A 23,203-nucleotide genomic window follows, 5' to 3' on the forward strand; every position below is an offset into this window, starting at 1 on the left:
TACGAACATTTGCACCAACGCTCCATTTGTGCCGCCAAAGACATCACACGAAAAGAGATCATGCTTTATTTAACGTGTCTTCTCTTCGAACTTGAATTGCAATATCTCGGCTCCTCACACAAGGACATTTTGAACTTGAAATTTCGTCAGCGTTCAAGAATACAAGAATACGCTGTAAAGTTTGACGTCCGAATCAATCTTCACTGCCTTCCCCGCGTCGGTCAATGTTTTGAAACACTCCGCCTCTAGAAATTCCTCCCTCAGAATTTTCTCAGTAGTTCTCGATTGCACGCGATCGTAGCGCCAGCCAAGTCTTTCTTGCTCGTCAGTGGCTTCACTTCAGTTATCGTTGGTTGAGCTCTTGCTAACAACGAACACCCAGAACGTGCTGCACTTTGACGATTCTACTCGTTCCAGGAAACATCAAGATCGGAATTAAGAAGGGCAGTCCCGGAGATGCTACACTGGATTTTACTCCTCACCCTAATGGAAGGCGAGTCCGAAAATTATTTTGCTCATTTTGACGTAAAAAATGTTGAACATTTTATTGTTTTCCGGTCCCGAAAAACTTCTGACACTTGCGCAGTTGCGATGCGTAAAAAAGTTCTGTGCGGAAAAAATGCTCATTGGATGACGCTTAACTCTTTCTTCTTTCTAAAACAATTTCGCGCGCTTCATTCACTTAAATACTTAATAATTAATTTCACATTACAAATTATAGTCAAACATTCTCAACAATTTTGAAATAAAACAACTATAAACGTACAACTAAAAATACCGAAACGCTTACTACGAAGGTCTGAAGAATTCGTGGTTTCATAAAAATCCCATTAAAAGTTCCAATTATTAATTTCATTTTGATCGTCGAAGAACATGTATGATCTATCATTATTTGACATTACAGGGCGCCCAGTTTGAAACGAATTATATAATTCCACCTTTTGATACTAAGTTATCTTTAAAAATGAATAAGTAGTCAGCTTTTACATGAATCAAATAGATGTCTTTTGATTAATTTTTTCATTTTTACGTGAGTTTCTTCAGTTACGGGTGTGGTTTATAAAGTTAAATATTTTTCTCTTATGTTTTCAAGGAAATTATTCATTATTAATTATTGTTTTTTCTTCCACTCAATAACTTTAATTCAGAAATCGAATATTGAAAAGAAATCATTCCTTTACGAGGAAAATAATTACGTGATCATAATAATTACAGTTCACATCTGGTAGTCAGTCTTAAGAATGAACGTAAGAAATTATACTTTGAACTTTCACATAAATTTTTACTAGAATTTTTATAAGCCGCTTCTTTGAATCGGCAAACGGTGGTACTCGATTAACAAGATTAGTTTGCTCCTAAAAATTTCGTAACCCTAATAAAATTTACCTATACAGAATCATTTGAAACCTGTTAACCCCTTACAGATTTTCACGTTATCAATCACTGGTATAAAAACCAATTAGCAAAGTACAATAAAACGTCTTATAAGCATAAAGAAAATAATTTTGCTTAAGAGATACAAACAGTATACAGTACCGTCCAGAATAGCAGTTGGCTTCAACTTGTTCAAAGCACCCGGACATTCGTATGCTGAACGATTTTATAACACCAATTTGTCATGTGCTTTAGTTGAGCTATAGGCCAGCTAGATTAGTTCATTTATAGAAAAACCTTTTTTTCTCTCTCGTGACTTGGATTACTCGCAACAGGAGAGGGGCATTTGATTTGTAGATTAAGATACTACTATATATATATATATTTCATGTTGCTGAGGCTAATTCAGGATTTATCCTTCCGGCAATATGTTTATAGAAAACAAAATATTTTTTCTTCATATTTCATTCCAAATCTAACCGAATGAACTCGTCATCAGATGAAGTTATTCAATTCTGGAACTTGCGATATAGTCTAGAAGTTATATATATAAGATCATCTTTTTCATGCAGTGCTACGTATATCGGGAATCAACATATGAGTGAAAAACCTTTGTCATGGAATATAACAGATAGTGTCGTTTGTCAGTACAATAGTCCGGGGATGGATAAAATTTTATGTAATGGGGGTCCACGATATCTGTTCCCAGAAAATTTCTAGTTCTTTCAAATTTAAACACACAGTACTACTCTGCTTAACCGTGAAGGCGAAGAAATCTAAAATCATTTAAATAATTTCAAAAAAAGAAAAAGAGACCTCAGACTGAAAATTGCATCAAAAATAAAGATTCTCGTCTAAATTTGTTGATTCACTGACATCAACCGTAGATGCTGCCGCAGCTGCAGCTGAAATGTGGTTTAGTATAAAATTCTGGACGGCTTCGCGACTCCAGAATCACATAGTTGTCGGAATGACTCGAGTCTGTTAAAGTTTACTTTGCATTAAGATAAATAATATCTTACAACTTTGATATATTACCAGCATTACTCAAACATTTTTTGGAATATTTTTTCCATGCACGAGTGGCATAAAAGTGTGCCAAGACAGTTAAACGTAAACGTTTTCTCTCATGTGTGCTACAAAAAGTACATCTCTGATATATATGTATTGTCGATGTTTATGACATTTCCATGCTGTACACATTTTTTGTTTTTCCCATGAGTTTCTTGAAATTAAAATGGAACTCATCGGCTGTATTTTATTTTCAAATAAAACAATAGGTTTCTTATTAAAAAAGAAACAGAGTATTCTCAAATCAGAAACACATTAAACAAAGACTGAATCCCCGACAACTAAGAAGGATAATTACAGTATGTTTCAGAATATTGACTATAGCGACATTTATGTAACCAATAATTTTCAGTCCGAAAGTACATTATTTTTTGATACCACAACGGGGTTTTTGAATTCAATTTCAAGATGTATCATTAGGAAAAGAGAGAATTGAAAATAGATATTTATATTGAAACGATAAAAAATTGAATTCCAGAAATGTGTGCATAAAATTGACATGAAGTCAGTACGATATTTATAAAAACGATGTAAAGAAAATTCTATTCTTTTTTACGTTTTATATGTTAATTTACGTATTCTATTTTCAGTCTTTTAGGAGATAATTTAGGATTTGATTTGTTGAATGTTATGTTTTGAGCTGAAATTTGAAGCCAAAAGCTTGGATATACAACGTATAATATACAATTTACATATCAACGTGCGGTGTGCATCTATGTTTAAGAATTTGTGTTTTATCTCTCACTTCACTTTTTTCTAAGCTGTAGAACGGACTGAAAGTACCCATTAGTTTTTAAATTTCCATTATTTTGGTTTCGGTCATTGAAAAATCTACGATGCAGAATGGATATTTAATTTGTTTTGAATTTTATTGTCTTTCATGTTTGCTTCAGACACATATTTTCCCAAATACTAATCATCGATATGATTTAATTTTATGATGGTTTATAAATTTATGAATTCTTTAGCATCTGGGATTATTTCAGTAGTATTTCTTGTAATTTGAATTTCATAACACGCAGTTATACACGTAATGTTCATGTTGATGGCAAGAAAATGCAACTAAAAGTTTGAAATAAAATATATACCGGTAATTTTAATTTCGTAAATAATATTTTCAATAATATGATATTCAAATCGATTGATCGTGTGTTTGCATATTTCGGGGACATAAATAGATGGAAGCTACAAATTTTTGTGTTTCTCATCACTAACGTTGTCTATTCAATTCTTGTTAAGTTTTGTTTTTCAAATATTGGACCTGAAGACCGTGATCGGATCACTCGGAAAACTATTCATGGTTTACTTATAAAAAAATGTAAAATAATCTCTTGTGCGTTTTCTTCTCTTTTTTTCCTTCACTTCTGCAAACATTATCCGGAAATTATAATAGAGTAAACGGAATACGTGATAAAAGGGCATATTATGTCGATAACTGCACACGCTATTCTTTTTTAAAATATTCGCGAACGATACATGGTCTAACAAGTATACTTGATGCCCGTGTTTTTAAATATAATCCAGATTTTTTCATCTTTATTTTTGATTATTGATAATGATCCTTCTCAAAATTTCGATAGTCACTGTTATATTCTGCTTAAATCTGACGCTTTTTGCATATTGTGTCTTTTAGATTAGAAATTTTCTCCTAATCAATGCTTAAAAAAATCGTACATCCAACTTTCTCCATTTCTATTATCATCTGATATTTTTTCTTTCATGCAACAAATTCATCTCATATATTTTAGCTATATTTTCTGTAAAAAGCAACCATAATCAAAAGAGTGTTTTGTCAGAAAGTCTTTCCAAGAGCTTATCAAAACATTATACACATGTTAAGAGAAAATTATCATTTCTAAAGTGTTTGAGAAGCGCGTAATTCAGTTGGAAGTTTCATACAAAGGCTTAATAAAAGAACTGTGGTGATAGGGTTAATGTAAAATACTGTGTGTGTGTGTGTGTGTGTGTGTGTGTGTGTGTGTGTGTGTGTGTGAGAGAGAGAGAGAGAAAGAGAGAGAGATAGAGATTGATTTATCGCGTGGTTCCTTATAAACTGTATAATATATATTTCAGTTAGCAAATAGTCTGTCTATCGAAATTATTCGTGTAAGAATGCTTTTGAACAGCTGAGTTTTTCATGGAAAAACGGCAGTTAATGAGTATTTATATTCCTTTGAAATAAATACAATATCGACGGGCTGATTCGAGATGGCAAAAACTCGAAATTCTTTAATTTGAGATATTAGCGTTTTAAATATTCACTTTGTATGAAACTGAATGGGAGTCGGCTCAAGTAATTTGCGATGGGGTGCTAAATATAAATAAACAGAGTTGGAAGTTGTGGTGTCGGGGTGGATATTTAGAGGCGTTTTCCACCGATCTCATGGTGTGCGTAACTTAAAATAGAATTTTTTCAGTCGTTGCAGTCTTGAAAGATTCCAGCCTGTCGAAATATTCAATTAAAAAGAAAGAGCGCTTTATTTTCACACATAATCTGCAATGAGCTATTGAACGTTCGGGAGAGGGAGTGACTGAACTCAATATTTCAATAGGTATTACGAAGATCGTTTCAAATTTATAGGTGCGGGAGCTCAGACGTACGGGCTCAACATAAGTTCACGCCTATTGGACCCTTTGCTTCGTAGTGTACATATTACGGTAAATGTAGCAAATCCGCTATATACATATATATATATATAATTATGTATAACCGTCAGTTATTATGCAAAATTACCTACCATATTTGTCAGTTTGATAAATTTTATGAATTTAATTTATCACATTTATCGGAGATTATGTGTAATCCCCAGCTCGTATTGGTAAATACAGTAGACTTGCTAATCCTTCACATATCAGATCAAGGTGTGCCGGATTACCGAAATCGCCGGAATACCGGAAATTAATTGGAAAAAAACCTATTTCAGACAGCCATAAATACTATATTTTATAAGCATTGTATAGCATTTTATCATGTATGTAATATTCTTTCTAGTTTTTGTAATTGCATTTTTAATTGGGGGTTTAAAATTAATTACATTTTTAATTGGGGGTTGCTGTATTTTAGAAATATATGGCATCCATGTTTGTTATGGGTATCTTTTCTCAGCGACCTCGTTAGGCATTTTGTCTGTTGTGGCCTTGTATTTGTATTTAAGTAATATAAACATCTGCACACAGACATACAAGGACATGTTTTCCTCTTCTTTGCTCGAAGAAAATACATCTAAATTGACCGGATTACTGGACGGGCCGGACTAGCACACGGCCGAGAGTCTTATGTATAATGAATTACTTAAATTTACAAGTCATTTTGCTCAAACGACAGTCTAGAATGATGCCTTGCCCCCCCCCCCCCCCGGGGAGGGGGGGTACCGGGCGAAGTGCTTACGTTGCTTCTTGCGACAGAGCTGGGTGTCTCGCGGTTTCTCCGATTTCTCTAGTCTAGGATGATGCATTCGATTGGTGATGTTGATTAGGTTTAAAAATGTTGATAAACGTGAGTCTTTAAAGCTAATATTAAGGACTGATAATAAATTATATGTTTTCATCTTTATAAAACTTATTTTAACGGAAAATAAAAGTGAGCAAAAGTCGGCATTATCACTGGTAAGATTGATAAATGAAGGAAAATTTATCAAACTTATCGAGACGATTGTGGTGATAATGCATAGTAACTGGCGATTATGTAGAATCACCGATTTATCACATTTGCCATAACATGCACGTCTACAATGCAGACACCCTTTATTAAATGGCATTCGAACCACTTCAGGATCATATCCTCGTGAGATGTGAAGGAAACTCTCTATGCAGATCAAATCTAAGAGATTCAATACGTTTGAATTTTTTTTTTCATTTCACGTATGAATTGTTCAGGGAAAAAGAGAGACTTCCAATTCTATATTTCTTAATCTGACCTTCATCCGATATCTCCTTGGTCAGTTTCTTAGAGAGAAAAATCGCTTCTATCTTTATAGAATCTAAATTATCTTTTTCTATGTTTCTCTTGTAAGCACACACGTAAATGTTCATTAGCACAATACAAATGCTACAACCTGTCTTCCGTATCCGTTTGAATGAAGTCGATACTATAATAATGTTAAGAGCACAATATTTCCTGAAGAGGAGGTTTCTTCAGGCTGTCAAACAATTTGATCATTGGAATAAGAAGAAATTTGCAGTCAGTGCTAACGCAGTTTATGTATCGCATAGTTTGATATAAGTGCGCCTGAGTGAATGTGTAAATGGCGTGATTATTCGACAGTATCAAGATCTTCATAAGGAAATTCGTCGCAACAATATATTTTCACGGTTATAGTCAAACATCCGTTCTTTAGTCTTTTAGCTGCTGTTTAAATTTAATGACTTTCGGAAGCACAAGGAATTTTCACATAATGCGTAAGTCTACTGATTCGCCGATTTTATGTTTCTTCCCGGTTTAATGTCTCGTATATATTCTCTTTCTCATATGGTTCTATCCTTTCACACTTAAACGCTCTGAAGATACGATTTTCTTTTCAGAATTCACGATTATACCAGTGCCAAAATTCGGTTTCAAAAATGTCTGCCAAATGTAAAACATTCAGAAACAACAAAAAAATCTCAAAGGAACTTGCTGTTAGTACTATAGTTTCGTTGTTAATAGTACTCAGTCACGGAAATAACGAGGTAACATACGACATTATTCTCTTGTTTCAGTTTTTTTACGAAAAACTCATGATAATGAACACAAAACATTCATAAATCTATTCTCCTCGGAAAGCATTGCATTTATTAATATATATTTGCCATTCCAACATATTTAAGTGAATTTGCATTTGTCGCAGAATAAAATACAAAAATAACACTTTTTTCATTGCGACAATGACAGAGAATTTTCTTATCATGAGGATGGAACGGTTTTCATGATCGATTTCAGTGAAATGATGTTAGTTTCTCTTATAAGTTCAAATGTAGCGTTAAATGAAAAATCTGCTTTATAAGATTTCATAACAAACACCAAACAAAGAATGAGCATTTAAAAGTTTCACAAACAAGATCCTTCCAGATTCTAGAATTTTCGATCCCAGATATTTATTAAAATGTCATTAAATACTTTGTTGATAATATGTGAAGTTGATTAAAAAAAACTACATAAAAATGAGTGTTTCGTAGAACTTATAATATGCAAGCAAAAATAAGTTGTTGTTTTTTTGCATGATTAGATTGTCGTAACAACAACTTCACTAGGGATGAAGAAAAGAAGACCGCGGAAATTTGAATTGTCTTAGAACTGTGGGCCCCGGTCGCAGAAGATAAACGTAGTTCGAGAAATAGTGATGAAGTAATTGGATTATAGTAAAGATAATTTTATATGCTGCTCGTGTATTCGAATGAAATGTAAAGAAAACGATTCAGTTGGTTGCTCTCAAGGGTATTACCAGTAAAACTACTGAAGTCACTGACACAGTGAGACACTGACCTTTAGGAGGCAAAGTGTAAAGGAAAATTTTAATGATAAAAAAGAACATGCAAGATAATTTTTGGAAATTTCTTGGTTTCTCCGAAAACATTTTGCGTAGGAAGCAAAATTTGAATTAGAGATGGGAATTCAGGAGCTATTTGGTATTCGGCCGAATATCCGTGTTCGGACAAGAAAAACAAACTAATTTTAGAAAACTATATTAATTGAAATTTTTCGCATGAATTAAAAATTTACTAACTATATTTTAATGTGTGGTGTATATCTTTTTTTGTAAGAGAGGCTATGTTAGGATGAATATCTAGGATAAAGAAAACATAAAACTGAAAATAGAATCCTACTAGAAATTAATTACCTTTTGGGTTAGATAATACAATCGAACGACCGACGTTAGTTGATCGTTCAATTGTATTAGAATCTTACTGCAATATGGTAGAAATGAGCATGAATTACACAAGTTCATTAATTGAAGTATGTACCTAGACAAGAAACGTATTAAGCTAGTGAAAGAAGCAAAAGAGGCAAAGAACATATAGGATTACAGCAATATAGATAAACATTAGTGCAGTACAAAACCATTTAAATTCGGACATCGGGTGTTCTCAGGATTCTAAAAGAGGGGGAATGGAGAAAGAAATACAGCGGAACCCAGTTTATGCTACTATCAAGAGGCCAATGTTGTGATAAACGTGAAAAGCACACAGCTCTCTTAAACCTTGTTTTAAAATAAAGTCAACACCCCCAAATTTGGATTACCCCGTCTCTCCTTTTAATCTCGCAATTGAGCTTCATGATGTCAGATTCTTAACGCTTTCCTGAATAAGGAAAAGACAGCTCACCAGGACGGCTTAAGCGAGGGTGCAAGAAGTGCGGTGGAACCGGGCGGCAGCATCTTCAAAATTTTCAAAAATTTCACACAGTGAAAATTCACATATGACATGACGCTTTTGAGTCATACCACGACAACGGAGATGTTGAGGAAACTTGCAACAAATAGGCATTTCCTACGACGGTAATACCAGAAACAAGAATATCAGGGGACTTGAGACAAAATCTCAATTTGGGATCTCGGTTTTTTTGTGTCTTCTGTCTATTCCCTCATAGCCCCTACATCCTGCGTCGGGGACCCCCCAGGCTGGAATCTTTCGCGAGCCCCAAGCGAGATTTTAAATTGGGGACCCTTCTAGAGTTAGTTTATAGCGTGTAAAAAGGGTGGTACGTATAGAGTCCCGGGCCCCCGGGATGAAGCCCTGTCAGCTGTACCCTTGGGGGTCACGTCCCTTCCTCATGATTTATCACAATAATTCCTAACAAAAAAAAATTATTTTTGTTCTTTCATCTCGGATTTAGCGTCTCTCCAGAACGGACGAAAATAATTTTCTTTGACCAATGAAACTTTTTTTCACGCATTCACAATGGACGTGGTACCCCGTGTGGCCGCGATGGGTCTCATGGCCCAGGAGCTGCACCTGTATTCTATGAAAAGGGGCAAGTATGCATTTTCTTTCCCTCATCCATTATTTTTTTCGGAATGGTCCGAAAGTGAAGGAAAAATTTGACTTCTCACTTATCCGGTCTCTGGAGTATCAGAAACACCTATGAAATAAATTTCTTAATAAAAATAACCTCGTTTTTTTCATACATTCTCTTTACATGATAAGTGACGATGGCTCCCTAAATCAAGTGCTGTTTTGAGGATTAAATTCCTGTTATTTCAGCATTAGGAATTCTAGATGAAAAAGCAGAAAAATCTGTTTCAAAAGCGGGACGTATGGTCACCATCATTTTGCATGGTAAACAATGACGTGCGGCTTTCTTCTGAAAAGAATCAGGTTTATCTAGAGGTCCCCTTGACTAAAGCTCTGCCAGCCTCCCACTAGGGTCGACTTTAGGGGCGTCATATGAGGCTTCGCACTCGGACGACAGGTAAGCTCGAGCCGCCCCTGCAGCTCACACATGTTGAAATAATGAATTCACGATATAAATTATTGTCACACTACGTGTAACTCGCGAATATATTTTTTTGACACTTTTATCTACTAAAAGTGAGGATTCTTGTTCCAAAGATTGAATGCGGACTTTTGGGACATCCTGTACATTGAAAAAAATTTCAAAATTTGTTAAGGGTTCCGCGTAATAGTCTCATAATCATCAAGGGTTCCGCGCGCGCTTTCACGTTAGAAAACCCTGCTCTACAGTGTTCCTCCCGCCACTTCTCGCTCACTTTTTTTGCATTCCATTTGAATCTTGTTGGAAAGTGTCCTATATTTTTCTTGGCCTCTGTTCGTTCTATTGTTTTTGTATATTCTTTTTTCATCCTTCCAGTTTGGTATTTCTTCTGTGATCCATGGTTTCTGTACTTTTCTCTTAGGGTGTGCTAGTATTTCTGTTGCCACCGTAGTTACTGCTGTTTTGATATCTTCCCACCCTTTTTCAGCAGGAGTCCGAGTTCTCCCCCTGTGTCAGAGCTCTATTATTAGTTCATTTCCCCGTTGTCAAAATTTGCTATGCTTCTTTGGGTCTCGTAGTTTCTCTAGGTTACACTTGGGTGTTTTTTATGTCTTTCTAGATTCCCTGAGTTTCAGTCGGTATTGTATCTCATTGTAAACAATGAGTGTTCAAAATTTGCATCTGTCCCGGGTAGCTCATAGATTTGTGTATTGGATTTAGGTAACGTTGTTTTACAAGGATTATAATCGATTTGGTATCTCTCTCTCGGTACTTTTCAAGTCTAGTGCCTTCTTGGGTCTACTGCTTTCTACATATTGCTCACGGTGCAATCTTCTTCTTTGCAGAAGTCAATTAAGCGCTGACCTCTGTCATTCCTGGCACCAAGGCCGTAAGGGCCAACTATCTGTTCTCTACCTTCTCTTAGACCCTCCTCACACGGGGGAACTAAAATCGAGCTCGAGTTGCTTCAACTTGAGAGTTGAAGTTGTCCGTTCTCCCTCACACGGCTACTAAAAAAATATTCCAAGCCCGGGAAACTGAGTAAAAACAGCACAGTCTATAGTTCTATAGTTTTCCTTCTTATCTTCAGGTACTATCTTGTTAACCGGGTTAGGAAAAATCGAAACAAATAAATAAGAAAAATAATTTCTATTATATGTGAAATTGCTACAGAATTTCAGCTCACAGGTAAATACAAAATGTCATTATGTAAACTGATATCATTTTGAAATGACAATAAAATGCTAAAAATTAGATAATCTTTTAGTATAATTTCATGTTTCATTTGGAAATATTCCTCTATAAATGTGCCTTTCAGTACCTATATATTTTGGATTTAATATATTTTTATTGTTTATTAGTTAAAATATTGTCACGCAGAATTTTAAGAAGTTTCATGAGATGAAACGACGACAGTTGGTTCCGACAGGCAAAAAATAAACTACAGACAAAACTAGAGACAAACAACTCATGAATTGTTTATGTTTCAGGGAATGATTTTCCCCGAATACTCCCACACACAGATGTGTGTGTACGTGACCTAGATTACAGACATTCCAAGCAAGGGGGAAATCAGGGACCATACCTATGGAACACGTGCTTGTTTAGGTACATGTAAAAGTAGACAGTATTTTGAAATTTTCCGCAGGTTCTTATCCAGGGCCGTCTTAAGAGCATCATGGAGGCCCCCAGCCATGCATTTTTTTTCTGAGACCCTACTTGGCAAATTCATTTGGTTATTCGTGAAATTTTTTACCAGATCTAATTTTCGTGACGCTCCATCTTCTTTTGAAATCGCCCCCGCGGGGAAGTGCCCGGGTGGCCCATGTGTTTACCACAAACCCGTAATCTAGGGGGATCAGGGGGCTATTGCGCCCCGGCTTTCAAAAATACACTAGAAATAGTATATATACGTACATACAGTGATTATATGTTCTTTGCCCCCCACCCCGAAAAAAGTTGAAATGACAGTCCTGGTTTATCATTTCATTCAGTGGCGTCAGATCCAGGGGTGCAAGCTCAAGCACCCACGGTCATTTGTGGCATGGATCCGAGCACCCCAGCATTGATTAAGAAATTAAACTTTCCGATATAAAACTGAAGACGAGCACCCACAGTTGCGAAACAATTCTGACGCCCCTGATTTCATTATAATTTCAAAATAATATCAATTTAAATAGAGAAATCGTGTACTTACCTGTGAATTGAAATTCTGAAGAAATTTCATTATATCCTTTCAACTGATAATTTATTATACATATACTCTGTATTGTTTTTCAATATGAGTCCAAACTCGCATGACGAAAATATGAAGGAATGCTAAAGGCAGTTTCTAGTTTCTTCAACAAAAGTTGACTAGCATGCCAGTCGCCAAATGACTGAGTCGTGTTCGATATTTCGTCGCCAAGACGCTAATTTCCTCGTGTGAGGGCGTCTAGAGCGATATGCGTACTGGTCTTCAGGAAACGGTTTCTCTAATTAGTTGCCGAACTTTGGTTTCCCCGTGTGCGGAGGGACACACTACCGCATTCCAGTCTCCCATCAGTATCACATTATCGTCGCTTGGTAAGTTTTCCAAGTAGGTCTCCAGTTTTCCGTATATCTCTTCAATCTCCTCCTCTGAACTCGATAATGTTAGAAAATAACACAGGAATATCGTTATGTGGACGGCGTTGCAGCGAATCTCACCATTATTATCCACTAAATAAACCTACGAGCTATAATATAGAAGTGTGACAACTCGGCATTATACGTCAGGATGTGATTGCGCTCCACTTACACAATGCCATAGCTTTGGTTAAAATGCTGTTATATTAATGGATGTGATATGCGTGTTTTATCGTGTGGTCTGTGTCATCGATGCGCTGAAAAGCAGAGGCATAGAGCAAATGGATCGGTTTCGTTACTATTTTAAAAAAAGGTATGAAACTATTTGAACATGTGCAGAAATTGCACGATGAAGCCTAATTTCCCGTACTGTGCACAAAATAAGAACAAAACCTTGTTATAGTGCTTATACAAAAATGGCGAGATTAACTACCTGATCGTCCGGATGATCCTGCGGCAAAAGTGGATGTATACCTCGCTAAACTGTGACAGAAGACAGTATTCCAAATATGCCCGAGTGGCGTAGTGGTAATATAACAAGTTCTTTCCCGAACGAACCTGAGACGACCACCGACAGATGGCACCGTCATTTCGGACCCAACATGATCGGTAGTAAATTGCTACATTGCAATACGACCAGAATTGGTGTGCTGTAAAGAAGTACTATAGTCGTAATGGATGCGCTTAAAATTTTTGCTTCAATCCTGCCAAAGACACAAAAATGACACACCATGTTTTTGTAGCATAAGTTAACTGTGTATGAAAGGATGAAGTCAATCTCCGCTACCATACGAAGGTTTTTTAATAACTAGCGTTGCGAAGATATTTTGGAAAGAGAGAAAATTCAACTGCCTTTGCGGGGAATCGAACCCACGTCCTTTCTCTTTCCGGATAAATGTCCTAAACCACTAGACTACAAAGGCAACGAATCCCTCAATCTTTCCTTGGAGCTCGTGTGCACTGAAAGGGACCGTATGTGGACGGCCGGACCTGACTCACGACCAGCTGTCACAACTTCTGTCGCTGCCACCAGATGGCGACTTATGAAAAGATGACGTCACTCTCCGCTACCAAAGGAAGGTTTTTTAACTACTGGTTGCCAAGATGTTTTAAAAAGAGAGAAAATTCAACTGCCTTTGCGGGGAATCGGACCCACGTCCTTTGACTTTCCGGGTGAACGCCCTAGACCATGTACGGTCCCTTTCAGTGCACACGAGCTCCAAAGAAAGATTGAATGACTCGTTGCCTTTGTAGTCTAGTGCGTTCACTCGGAAAGTGAAAGGACGTGGCTTCGATTCCCCGCAAAAAGGTAGGTGAATTTTCTCTTTTTCCAAAATATCTTCGCAACAGAGAGCCAATTGTTAAAAAACTTCGTTAACTGCGTAGTCATGCATAAATATATTCTTTATTCCGTATGAATTTCTGTCAAATCCAATAGTATTTCAATTTAGAGCACTTATTATGTTTAAACCACTCAGAAATTATTTCGTAAAAAAATTTATCAGTCGCTCAATTTATAGAGTTCAGTTACTTAATTGTATCTGTTTCTGTTATCTAACCTCCCATCGCATGATTTACTATTATTACATCACACATGTTCCTCCTAAATATTCCTCTGAGCAACTTCTAGCGAATAGTGAAGCATGCAAGTAATCATTAGTGCTAGTATCACTAGTACTTTAAGTTTGACTGTGGTTGTATATGTTGTGCCTTCGTTGCTGCTACCAACTTCGAATTGGAAGTGACCTTGATTGTGGATTACGCTAAAAGCGGTAATGTTTTCTCCAGAAAACATTCTACTATCATGTTTGATTCAAAAATATGCGTCTTTCATTGTTATTGCGACTAAAAGCTTGTTAACTAAAATTGGTTGATGAAACAAACAAGTTTAAACTGAGTTTTCACTGCTAGACAAATAGGCTACATCAAAGAATTGCCTAAAATTCAAACATTTCAAAGTAGATTTTATTCTTGAAGAAAAAATAATCATATTTAATTAATGTCGAAAAAAATTTCATATGTATAACAAAAATTATATAATAATTAATTTGTATATAATAGGATAAATATCTTATTAATGTAGAGTAAGTTCCATTTTACATAAATATTCTTTTAACATGCCATTTCACTTTTATTTCTTTTGATTGTTTCCGAACTTTGAAATCCATGAAGGAATCAATGCGAAAATCTTACAATATTTATTGGTTTTTAAAACACTATTTTTTGTTCTGCACATTACAAAGTAAATGAAATTGCAGAAGTGTAAAACTATAAAAAATTGCATTTGTATATTCCTCAGAACAAATAGAAAGTTAGAATTAAATAGGTTTTGTGGCTCCAGGATTGTAGTATATTTAATATAAGAAAACTTGTTTGGTTCTTTGCAATCTATAAGATCACACAATTGTTTTATTTTCCAAATAAAACCATTCATCAATTCTCCTGATGATGTCAACCACTAGTGTTGGGGAAACGTTGAGAACTTACTCAAACGGACGACGGTCTTCGAACCCGAACAAACAACTTTCATCAAAACCACTCAGTTTGGCAAAGAAATACTACATTGAATTTAACAAAACATACGAAGTGGGTAAAAGTTTGTTAAAACTGTAAAAATTAATTAAAAAGGAACAAACAGTGATGAAAAAAGTGTGTCCAAAATTGTTGCGAAAAGTGCCCGTTAGATGAAGTCCAGATGCGATATTAGACGTCGATTAATGCAAACCAGGCCATCAATAAATTTTCCATTCGATGCCGGCAGCCTGATTTGTTGGGCACGGTAGCCCGGTCGATAAGATGCTCGCCTGAAATACCAAAAGATGTTTAGAGGTGTCGCGAGTTCGATACCCGGTTCATCCTTGTCAGAAAACTTTCCTCACGCAGGGGTACAACAAAAAATGGCGACTTGACCGCAGAAAAAAATTGCTACCGCAGGGAGTCCCCCATCGAGGGGTTAGCGCACCAACCCTCGATGAGTAGGAAAAAAAACAAGTCTGCCGTTCGGAATCGGCAATAACTGTAGGTCCCAGTCTGACAAACCCTCGTGTGCAGAAAATGACCGTGGTGCGGCATAAAAATGGCAGCCTGATTTGCATAATCTGTTGCATATATTGCATGTCATTTCTATCTATCGTCGACTTTTGTACCTTATCATGAAAAATCTGCTCTCTCTCTCTCTCTCTCATCACCATTCATGCAGGAATATACAGACAGGCATGACCATCTTGGGATGGTTTGCGAGGAATAGACGTTCTCGGGGAGCCTTATTATGTCAGAGTCGATTAAAAAAACTTACCCCAGGAAGCACCATTAACATTCGCGAGCAGAAATTTAGCGTCTCTGAGGTTTACATTCTTGCATATAAAAGTAATTAAAGCATACACAAAACATTTATATGCCAGGTGAAATATACAGGGCGATTACCCAATTCCCCTTGCAAATTTTACTGCCGAACCGTGTACCCTAAATACGTACTTCCAATTAGAAAAATTAACTAAACAACGTGTAGAACTCAGTTACGTCATTGATGGTGCAAGGAGATGTATAGTTACTTGACATAAAAAAGTAACTTTTTATACAGACAGCATGTCATAAAAAATCCAGTAAGAAAGTTGTTGTCCTGTCTTTCCTGAGGCCAACAAAACAAAACTTCCACGTTTCCCAGTGCAATATTTACAAAGTTGTTTGATTTCAAACATCGGAGGACAGTTGGGAATGAAAAGGTAAAACTAACGGAAAGACATGGGTGGAGAGACGGGAGGCGTGCCCCCCCCCCCAGCGTCAAAGGTGGAGTCTACTGATCTAATGTATATATGTATATATGAATTGAAATATCATCATCGTGCCCCCCCCCAGACTTCCAAGTCTATTCCCGCCTATGCGGAGAGACAACGTTTTTTCCCTTATTTTTGCTGGACTCAGTATCTGCAATTATCAGTACTCAGACTCTCCTCCTATCCAGATCATGGCCCACCGCTGTCTCAATGAAGAGATTTTAGCTGGTGGTCGAAGACCTGTGAAATGCTGAGAAATGTGCGTGTATGTATTGTGAGCCTAACGTGAAGCTTCTTCCTGTGTAATGCTTGTTATAGTGCTATCATCTGCCATCAATTTTTCAAACTACGAGTGAAGAATTTTGTTTAAAAGTTTTCGCAATTTTTGACAAACGTGAAGTACAGTTTTCGTCTTTCGATGTTTCGTTCGGACGATTCAGCATTATCCAGAGACCTTAGGAACAACTTCGGCCAATGGGGAAAACAGACTGGCTCAACAGACCAATCCCGACACGTTCGCCAATCGTGCGAACGAAACATCGAAAGACGAAAACTGTACTTCACGTTGCCCAAAAAATCCGAAAACTTTTAAGCAAAATTCTAATTTACACGATTACAACGAAAGCCTTTTTTGTTTCATAACGAGTGAAGTGTAATGATTGAATAATTGTATCGTTGTAGGTGTGTTTTATCTCTGTGACGAGACTTTTTAACGGGGATATCGGCTCGCTTTCTTGCCTCGAAGTTCGAAACTACAGAAAACCAACTTCAGCCGACCACCACTGTGCATTGCCACAGTGGTCCATATAGCGGATTTAGCAGGGAAAAAATATTTTCTCAAAAGCTAATGCATATTTTTAATGCATATTTGACGGTTTTGATGAAAAGCAGGAATGCTATGTAAAGAAAAGTTAATATATTTAGATTTAGAGATATTAAGTTGTGCAGATCATTTGCATGAAACCGATCTCTAATTTTTATTGTGTCAGATTTTACTGTATTTTGAAGGGATTCAAAAGAAGTAACAGAATAAAGAATAACTATCATCAACAAACGTGATTGTCTTGCCACTAATTTTGCGATCACACATAAATCATTTATGAATATACAGGGTGATTCAGAAAAGAGATGGGAAAAATTTTAAAAGGTGGTAGTACACACAAAAACAAACTATTTTCATCAAAGAATGCATGGTCTAAAATGAAATGCAAACCTGCTACAGCACACAACATAATAAAACCGAGGATACGAGAAGAAAACACAAGAATAACGTATACGTTAAAAAATCAATTTTAATGAATAATTTACAATAATTTCTCAAAGGTGCGACCGCCAACGGTGATGCAAGAATAACAGCGGCGAAAGAGGAATTGACGAATGCTTTGTAATATTCCACGGACCGGGAACCAAGAAAGGATTCCGTTTGACACAGCTGCCGATGCAAGTGCACAAATGTTTTCAGATTGGGCAACCGCCTGTGACGAAAATTCTCGCCGTACATTCGTGCTGCCTCTGTGGTACTTTCGTTTGCTGCTCCGTAAATGAAATGCATGTCTGCTTTTTCAGTATTACTAAAGTGCGCCATTATCCCGTACGTTACAACTGTTAGAAGGAATAACATCACAGGGCTGGCGTCGCTCCTTTTATTCACTGTGACGCATATTTACATACGGTTTCTTTTTCTTCTTCAGGTTACATTTGCATGCATGGTGTTCTTCTTGTCCGGATAAACGATGATGTTTTAGCGTTTGCGAAGCAACCGTTTCGAAACGCGGTAATGCGTTTGCGTTTCATGCATTCTTGGATGACAATTGTTTGTATTGGTGTGTACTATCACCTCTTAAAGTTTTTCCCATCTTTTCTGAATCACCCTATATTGAAAAATAGAGGGCCAACATCAGTTCCCTGGGGTACTCCTTGGTTAACCCCCAAAAAATTACTGAAATGAGAGCCACATTTTACTCTCTGGGATCTGTTCGTCAGGTATGATACTAAAAGGTTGAAGGAGTTGTCTCTAATTCCACATGCCCGAGCTTATATTGATGAATTCCATGATTAACGCTGTCAAAAGCTTTTTTCATGTCCAGGAAAACAACTATGTTTTTCTAGATTTGTTAAGATTATATATTATGCATTTTACGTACTAAAATCTAATAAAGCAGCTTCAGTGTTATGATTTGCAAGAAACCCATGTTAAAAGAGAGAGAGAGAGAGAGATTAGGATAAAAAATTAGCATGAGAAAGAAATGTGAGTATTCTTTTTTTAGAACAGTTTAAAAAAATCTTGGAAGTAGAAGGTAAAATGGAGATAGGAATGTACTTACCTATGGTGTGATTGACGAACATTGTGTGTGTGTGTGTGTTTTATTGTGATCTTTGCATTTAAAATAATAATAACAATAACTCAATAGTAATAACTCAACTCCTATCACGTAACAGAATACAACGAACGTAAGAATAGAAATATCGAATATGTAGGCGTTGATTTATTAAAAAAATCGTTATTATTGAATTGATTTGTGTGGGGGTACAACCGAGATTAAATCCAAAGTAATATGAATAGGGATGTTTCGATTATAATTTTCCAATGAAATTTGAAAAGTTTCCAAATGTCGATTCATTCAGTTGTTAGGTTGACATGATCTCCCATGTTTAATTGAATTCCTCTTTCTATCATACGAAGCTATTTCATGTTAACGCCAGGAGCATCGGAAATATTTTAGATCTGTGGGTGCTTGGCTTCAGCGTTATGTAGGAAAATTTTGATTACTTTGTTGATTTTGGGGGTGCTTGGCTCCGTACTACAAAATGTAGCTGCACCCCCGGCTCCGATGCCACTAATTAACGTTATTTATCAATTTTCAGGTAATACATGCATAATGCTATATGAAAGTGGGAATATACCACTCGAAACACGGAAAAATTGCAGTTTCACGAAACGAGTTTATCAAGTAGGCGGTGTTTCATATATCTTTAATGTTCAAAAACTTTTTTTTTAATTCTGTATTTACTCGAAAACATTTACGAATTTGCGTGATATGGGCTATACACGTGGATCATGCGAGAAACAATCCGAGGCACGGGGCGAAAAAACCAAAACGAACGTTTCATTTTTGTTATTGCGCACCTGGACAGTTTCCACGTTGAATGTTGGGGAAAGGAATGCTACGAAGATGAGAAGGTTGAACAATTCTTGACTGGGGTGTGCTTTTTCGGATGTAAATGAATATTTCATTGCATTTTCTTATTCTTTCTCCAGCAATGATAGCGTCAAATGTTTAGAAAATTTTCGAGACTGAATGTTTAAAGAAATATAACTAACTCTATGAAAAGATTAATACGATTCAAAGGAATAATGCTACATTCGTTGAAGTTTTTAAAACTTCCCGCGCTTTTGCCTTTACAACATTAGGTACTGAGAACTTCGCAAAATTGATCGGAACCTAGAACTTCCACGAAAAGAAGAAGCATAGCTTTCCATATCCAGTTAGAATTGAGCAGGAATTTTCGTTTTATATTTACTTTCACAATAAAAGATTAATAAGTTTCAGATGATATTTTATTCAGTTGCGCACTGAATATAGTGTTTACATCAGATATGAATAACCGAAACGTATTCAAAATCTCTTAATTCAAGAGATTTGATAGCAGAAAACTAAGAAGAGTTGATCCACTTTGCCCAAGAATATTGAGAAGACACCAACGAATAAGGCAAATACACAAAAAATAATAAAAGTCCTAATGCATTTCAACACCAATGGGTGCCGTCTTCAGAGGAAAATTTAACCACTAGTCACGCTGACCGAGTTTCCCACTTGGGTTGAATACCAAATCTTAACGCTCGGTTGCTCAGCGGAAGAAGTACGTCTGTTCACTTCAAACGTCGTGGTCAGAATGAAGCTGTGAGCCTGCGTGAGATACTAATGCAGCGTCCTGATTGGACATTTGCGGAATATTGCTATCCGATTGGTCCATTCGAATTTTCTTGTAATTCCCGCTCGAAATGAATTTAAGCCATGGTGTTGCGATCGGGGGTGTAGATTTATTATCGTTCACTAGTATATTTTTGAAGGCCCGAATATATGTGCCTTCGTAGAAATCTAGATCAACTGTGGACTTGACTTTGTGAAAAACTCTCGCTTCTTGAAATTTGAGTGAATTTTCACTTCTTTTTTTCACAAAGTCAAGTCCACAGTTGATCTAGATTTCTACGAAGGCACATATATTCGGGCCTTCAAAAATATACTAGTGAACGATAATAAATCTACACCCCCGATCGCAACACCATCGCTTAAATTCATTTCGAGCGGGAATTACAAGAAAATTCGAATGGACCAATCGGATAGCACTATTCCGCAAATGTCCAAAACTCGGTCAGCGAGACTAGTGGTTAAATTTTTCCTCTGAAGACGGCACCCATTGGTGTTGAAATGCATTAGGACTTTTATTATTTTTTGTGTATTTGCCTTATTCGTTGGTGTCTCAATAGCAGAAAACTATTTGCTCACCATACAATGGGGTGAGAAGAAACAAAACTTGGAATAATGTTTGAAGTCATCTGACAGGGACAGATCAATAATAACTAAGTAAATTTTTGTTTGTTTGTTGAACTTAACATCCTTGAAGGTGAATATAAGTTTTTTGGATTGCAGGAGTGTGCAAGTGGGTATTATGTGAGAAACTAATGTTTTGTTGTTGATGGAATTTTGTTTTTCCAAAAGCTTCTCATGTTGCTATTAACCTTCATTCACAGTCATGTGAATGCAACACGCTATATTCTTCCATACTCATACATCTATAAAAAGATGTACCGAAGTTAATTTAGTGAAACTGTTATAAGTGAATAGAACCAGCAACATTTTGCTGTTATATTTGTTAATAGATTTTGCATTTTGAATGAGAAAAACATATATGAGGTGAACATGCATGCTCGACATATACGCAGGATATAGTGTACGCGTATCTTCAGAATAGTTATTTAAATTATTTCTACGCTAAAATATCGAAATTATTTTCACCAGTTGTATTTTTTAGGTGAAGAAAGCATTTAAAGCTGGGTATATTGAAATTTACTGATAAAAAAAGCACAAATATTTTGGTATTTATACCAACTAGAAAACTCTGGCAAGTTTGACTGTGTGTGTGTGTGTTCTAGATATTTCTTCTTTTTTTTCTTATTGTAAGACCTGTAACTACACACAAACACAGATTAAAAACTTCCCCTTTCTCTAAATACAATGTGTACAGATTTACAAAAATAACTAAATTACTAAATACTAATAACTAAATTACTAAATACTAATAACTAAATTACTAAATACTAATAACTAAATTACTAAATACTAATAACTAAATTACTAAATACTAATAACTAAATTACTAAATACTAATAACTAAATTACTAAATACTAATAACTAAATTACTAAATACTAATAACTAAATTACTAAATACTAATAACTAAATTACTAAATAATAATAACTAAATCACTAAATAATAACTAAATTACTAAAACTAAATTACTAAATACAATCTGTAGTACAATTTACTACAGATTGACTGTCATAATGTTACTACATTAGTTTCTTCGGCGAATAAAAATGTAAACTTACATCAAAGTCGAATCGGGATGAATCGAAATCCTTTATCATGATTATAATAGATTGAATCTTCATTATATACGGTGTCCTGCAAGTCTTAATTCAGCCTTTATCTCATGAACCGTTAGTCGCAGAGGGATGATTCCAATTTAAAAAATGCTCAAAATTTGTTAAAAATCACCCTGTACTAAAAACCCTAATTAGAAAGTTGATGAGATAAAGGCTGAATTAGGACTTACAGAACACCCTCTACAAAAAAATAAAATAAATCTTAATCCTTAACCGTTTTTTTAATTGTTGCTCCTGACCAGTTGCGAAATCACTTGACTGATCACTATTTTTAAATTCCAGTGCCTCTGATATGACAGAAAACTATGGACTAATGATAAGAAAATGACTTATAGGCCATACAATTATTCTGAGAAATTATATATTGGATACTTTGGTTATGCTGCTGAATTATCCGAAACATTCGAAAAAAATTGAATTAAATAGGTGGTTTTACTAAAAAAGTAAATTCGGGGACAATTTTGAAAAATTCGAGTTGCCTGAAAATTCTAATCAACCTGGTCTCCATCCAGTTCGATACAGTGTAGACTCATATGTATTTATTGTAATTGTATATGTATTTATATGTGAATGGAAACGATTACACGAATGTACATAACGATGATGTAAGCTTACATTTTTCTGAACCATAATATGATGTGATACGATATTAGTATTACTACGAATGATGATACTTTCTACTAGATGAAAAACCGTACCATACTAAAGAACACTGATAATGTGACTTCATGAACTTCATCATTACTAATACAAAGTATTGATAATACGGTTTTACCATAACTTATTATCAATACAAAGATTTTGGAAATTCTCAAGGTTTGGTACAGCGTCAATTAAGATATGGTCAAATTTTCGAATGTGCCTGACGGGTTATGAACTGTGCATTAGTCATCATCGAGACGTAATGGGGACGATCGACATTCACTCGCTTTGAGTGCCGCTGATACAACACGCACTTCACACGCACGTATAGACATACACACACTGCAAGCTCCATCTAATCACAATCCATCATTTTCTCTTCGCCATCTTTGTCAAATAAATTTGCTCGTTATGCAAGCAGCATCCGGTATGACTTAAACTTTGGAAGATCTCGTATTTTTAAATAATATGTGAAAATATATGCAGTAAAATTGCACTGTATTATTATTCCTTTACCATTTTATTTTATAGATTAAAAAGGTTTGGTCATTATGATAAATATTTATTGAAACAAAAACTTAACGAAAAAGAAGTAAAAATAAAGTTCAAAAAATAACATGAAAATGACATAAACAAAATAAATATCAATAAAAGCA

At 35.7% G+C, this 23,203-nt stretch overlaps 1 protein-coding gene across 3 annotated transcripts in view; it reads left to right on the forward strand.

Annotated features, from left to right (window-relative positions):
* Window positions 1-273: 273 nt before the first annotated feature.
* Window positions 274-23,203, forward strand: part of LOC149072109 (uncharacterized) — a 216,482-nt gene continuing 193,552 nt past the window's right edge. Inside the window, exon 1 of one of the 3 annotated variants that reach the window (XM_089246740.1) lies at window positions 274-493. In XM_089246740.1, the coding sequence (XP_089102866.1) occupies window positions 457-493 (37 nt within the window). In that variant the 5' untranslated portion in view covers window positions 274-456. The remainder of the gene's footprint in view (window positions 494-23,203) is intronic. The other 2 variants (XM_089246741.1, XM_089246742.1) reach the window with 2 other exon arrangements.

The sequence above is a fragment of the Pholcus phalangioides genome, unplaced genomic scaffold (assembly GCF_987345545.1).
Source record: "Pholcus phalangioides strain wild (caught in Gottingen) unplaced genomic scaffold, Ppha-v1.0 ptg000017l_1, whole genome shotgun sequence".
NCBI classification, from domain to species: Eukaryota; Metazoa; Arthropoda; class Arachnida; order Araneae; family Pholcidae; genus Pholcus; species Pholcus phalangioides.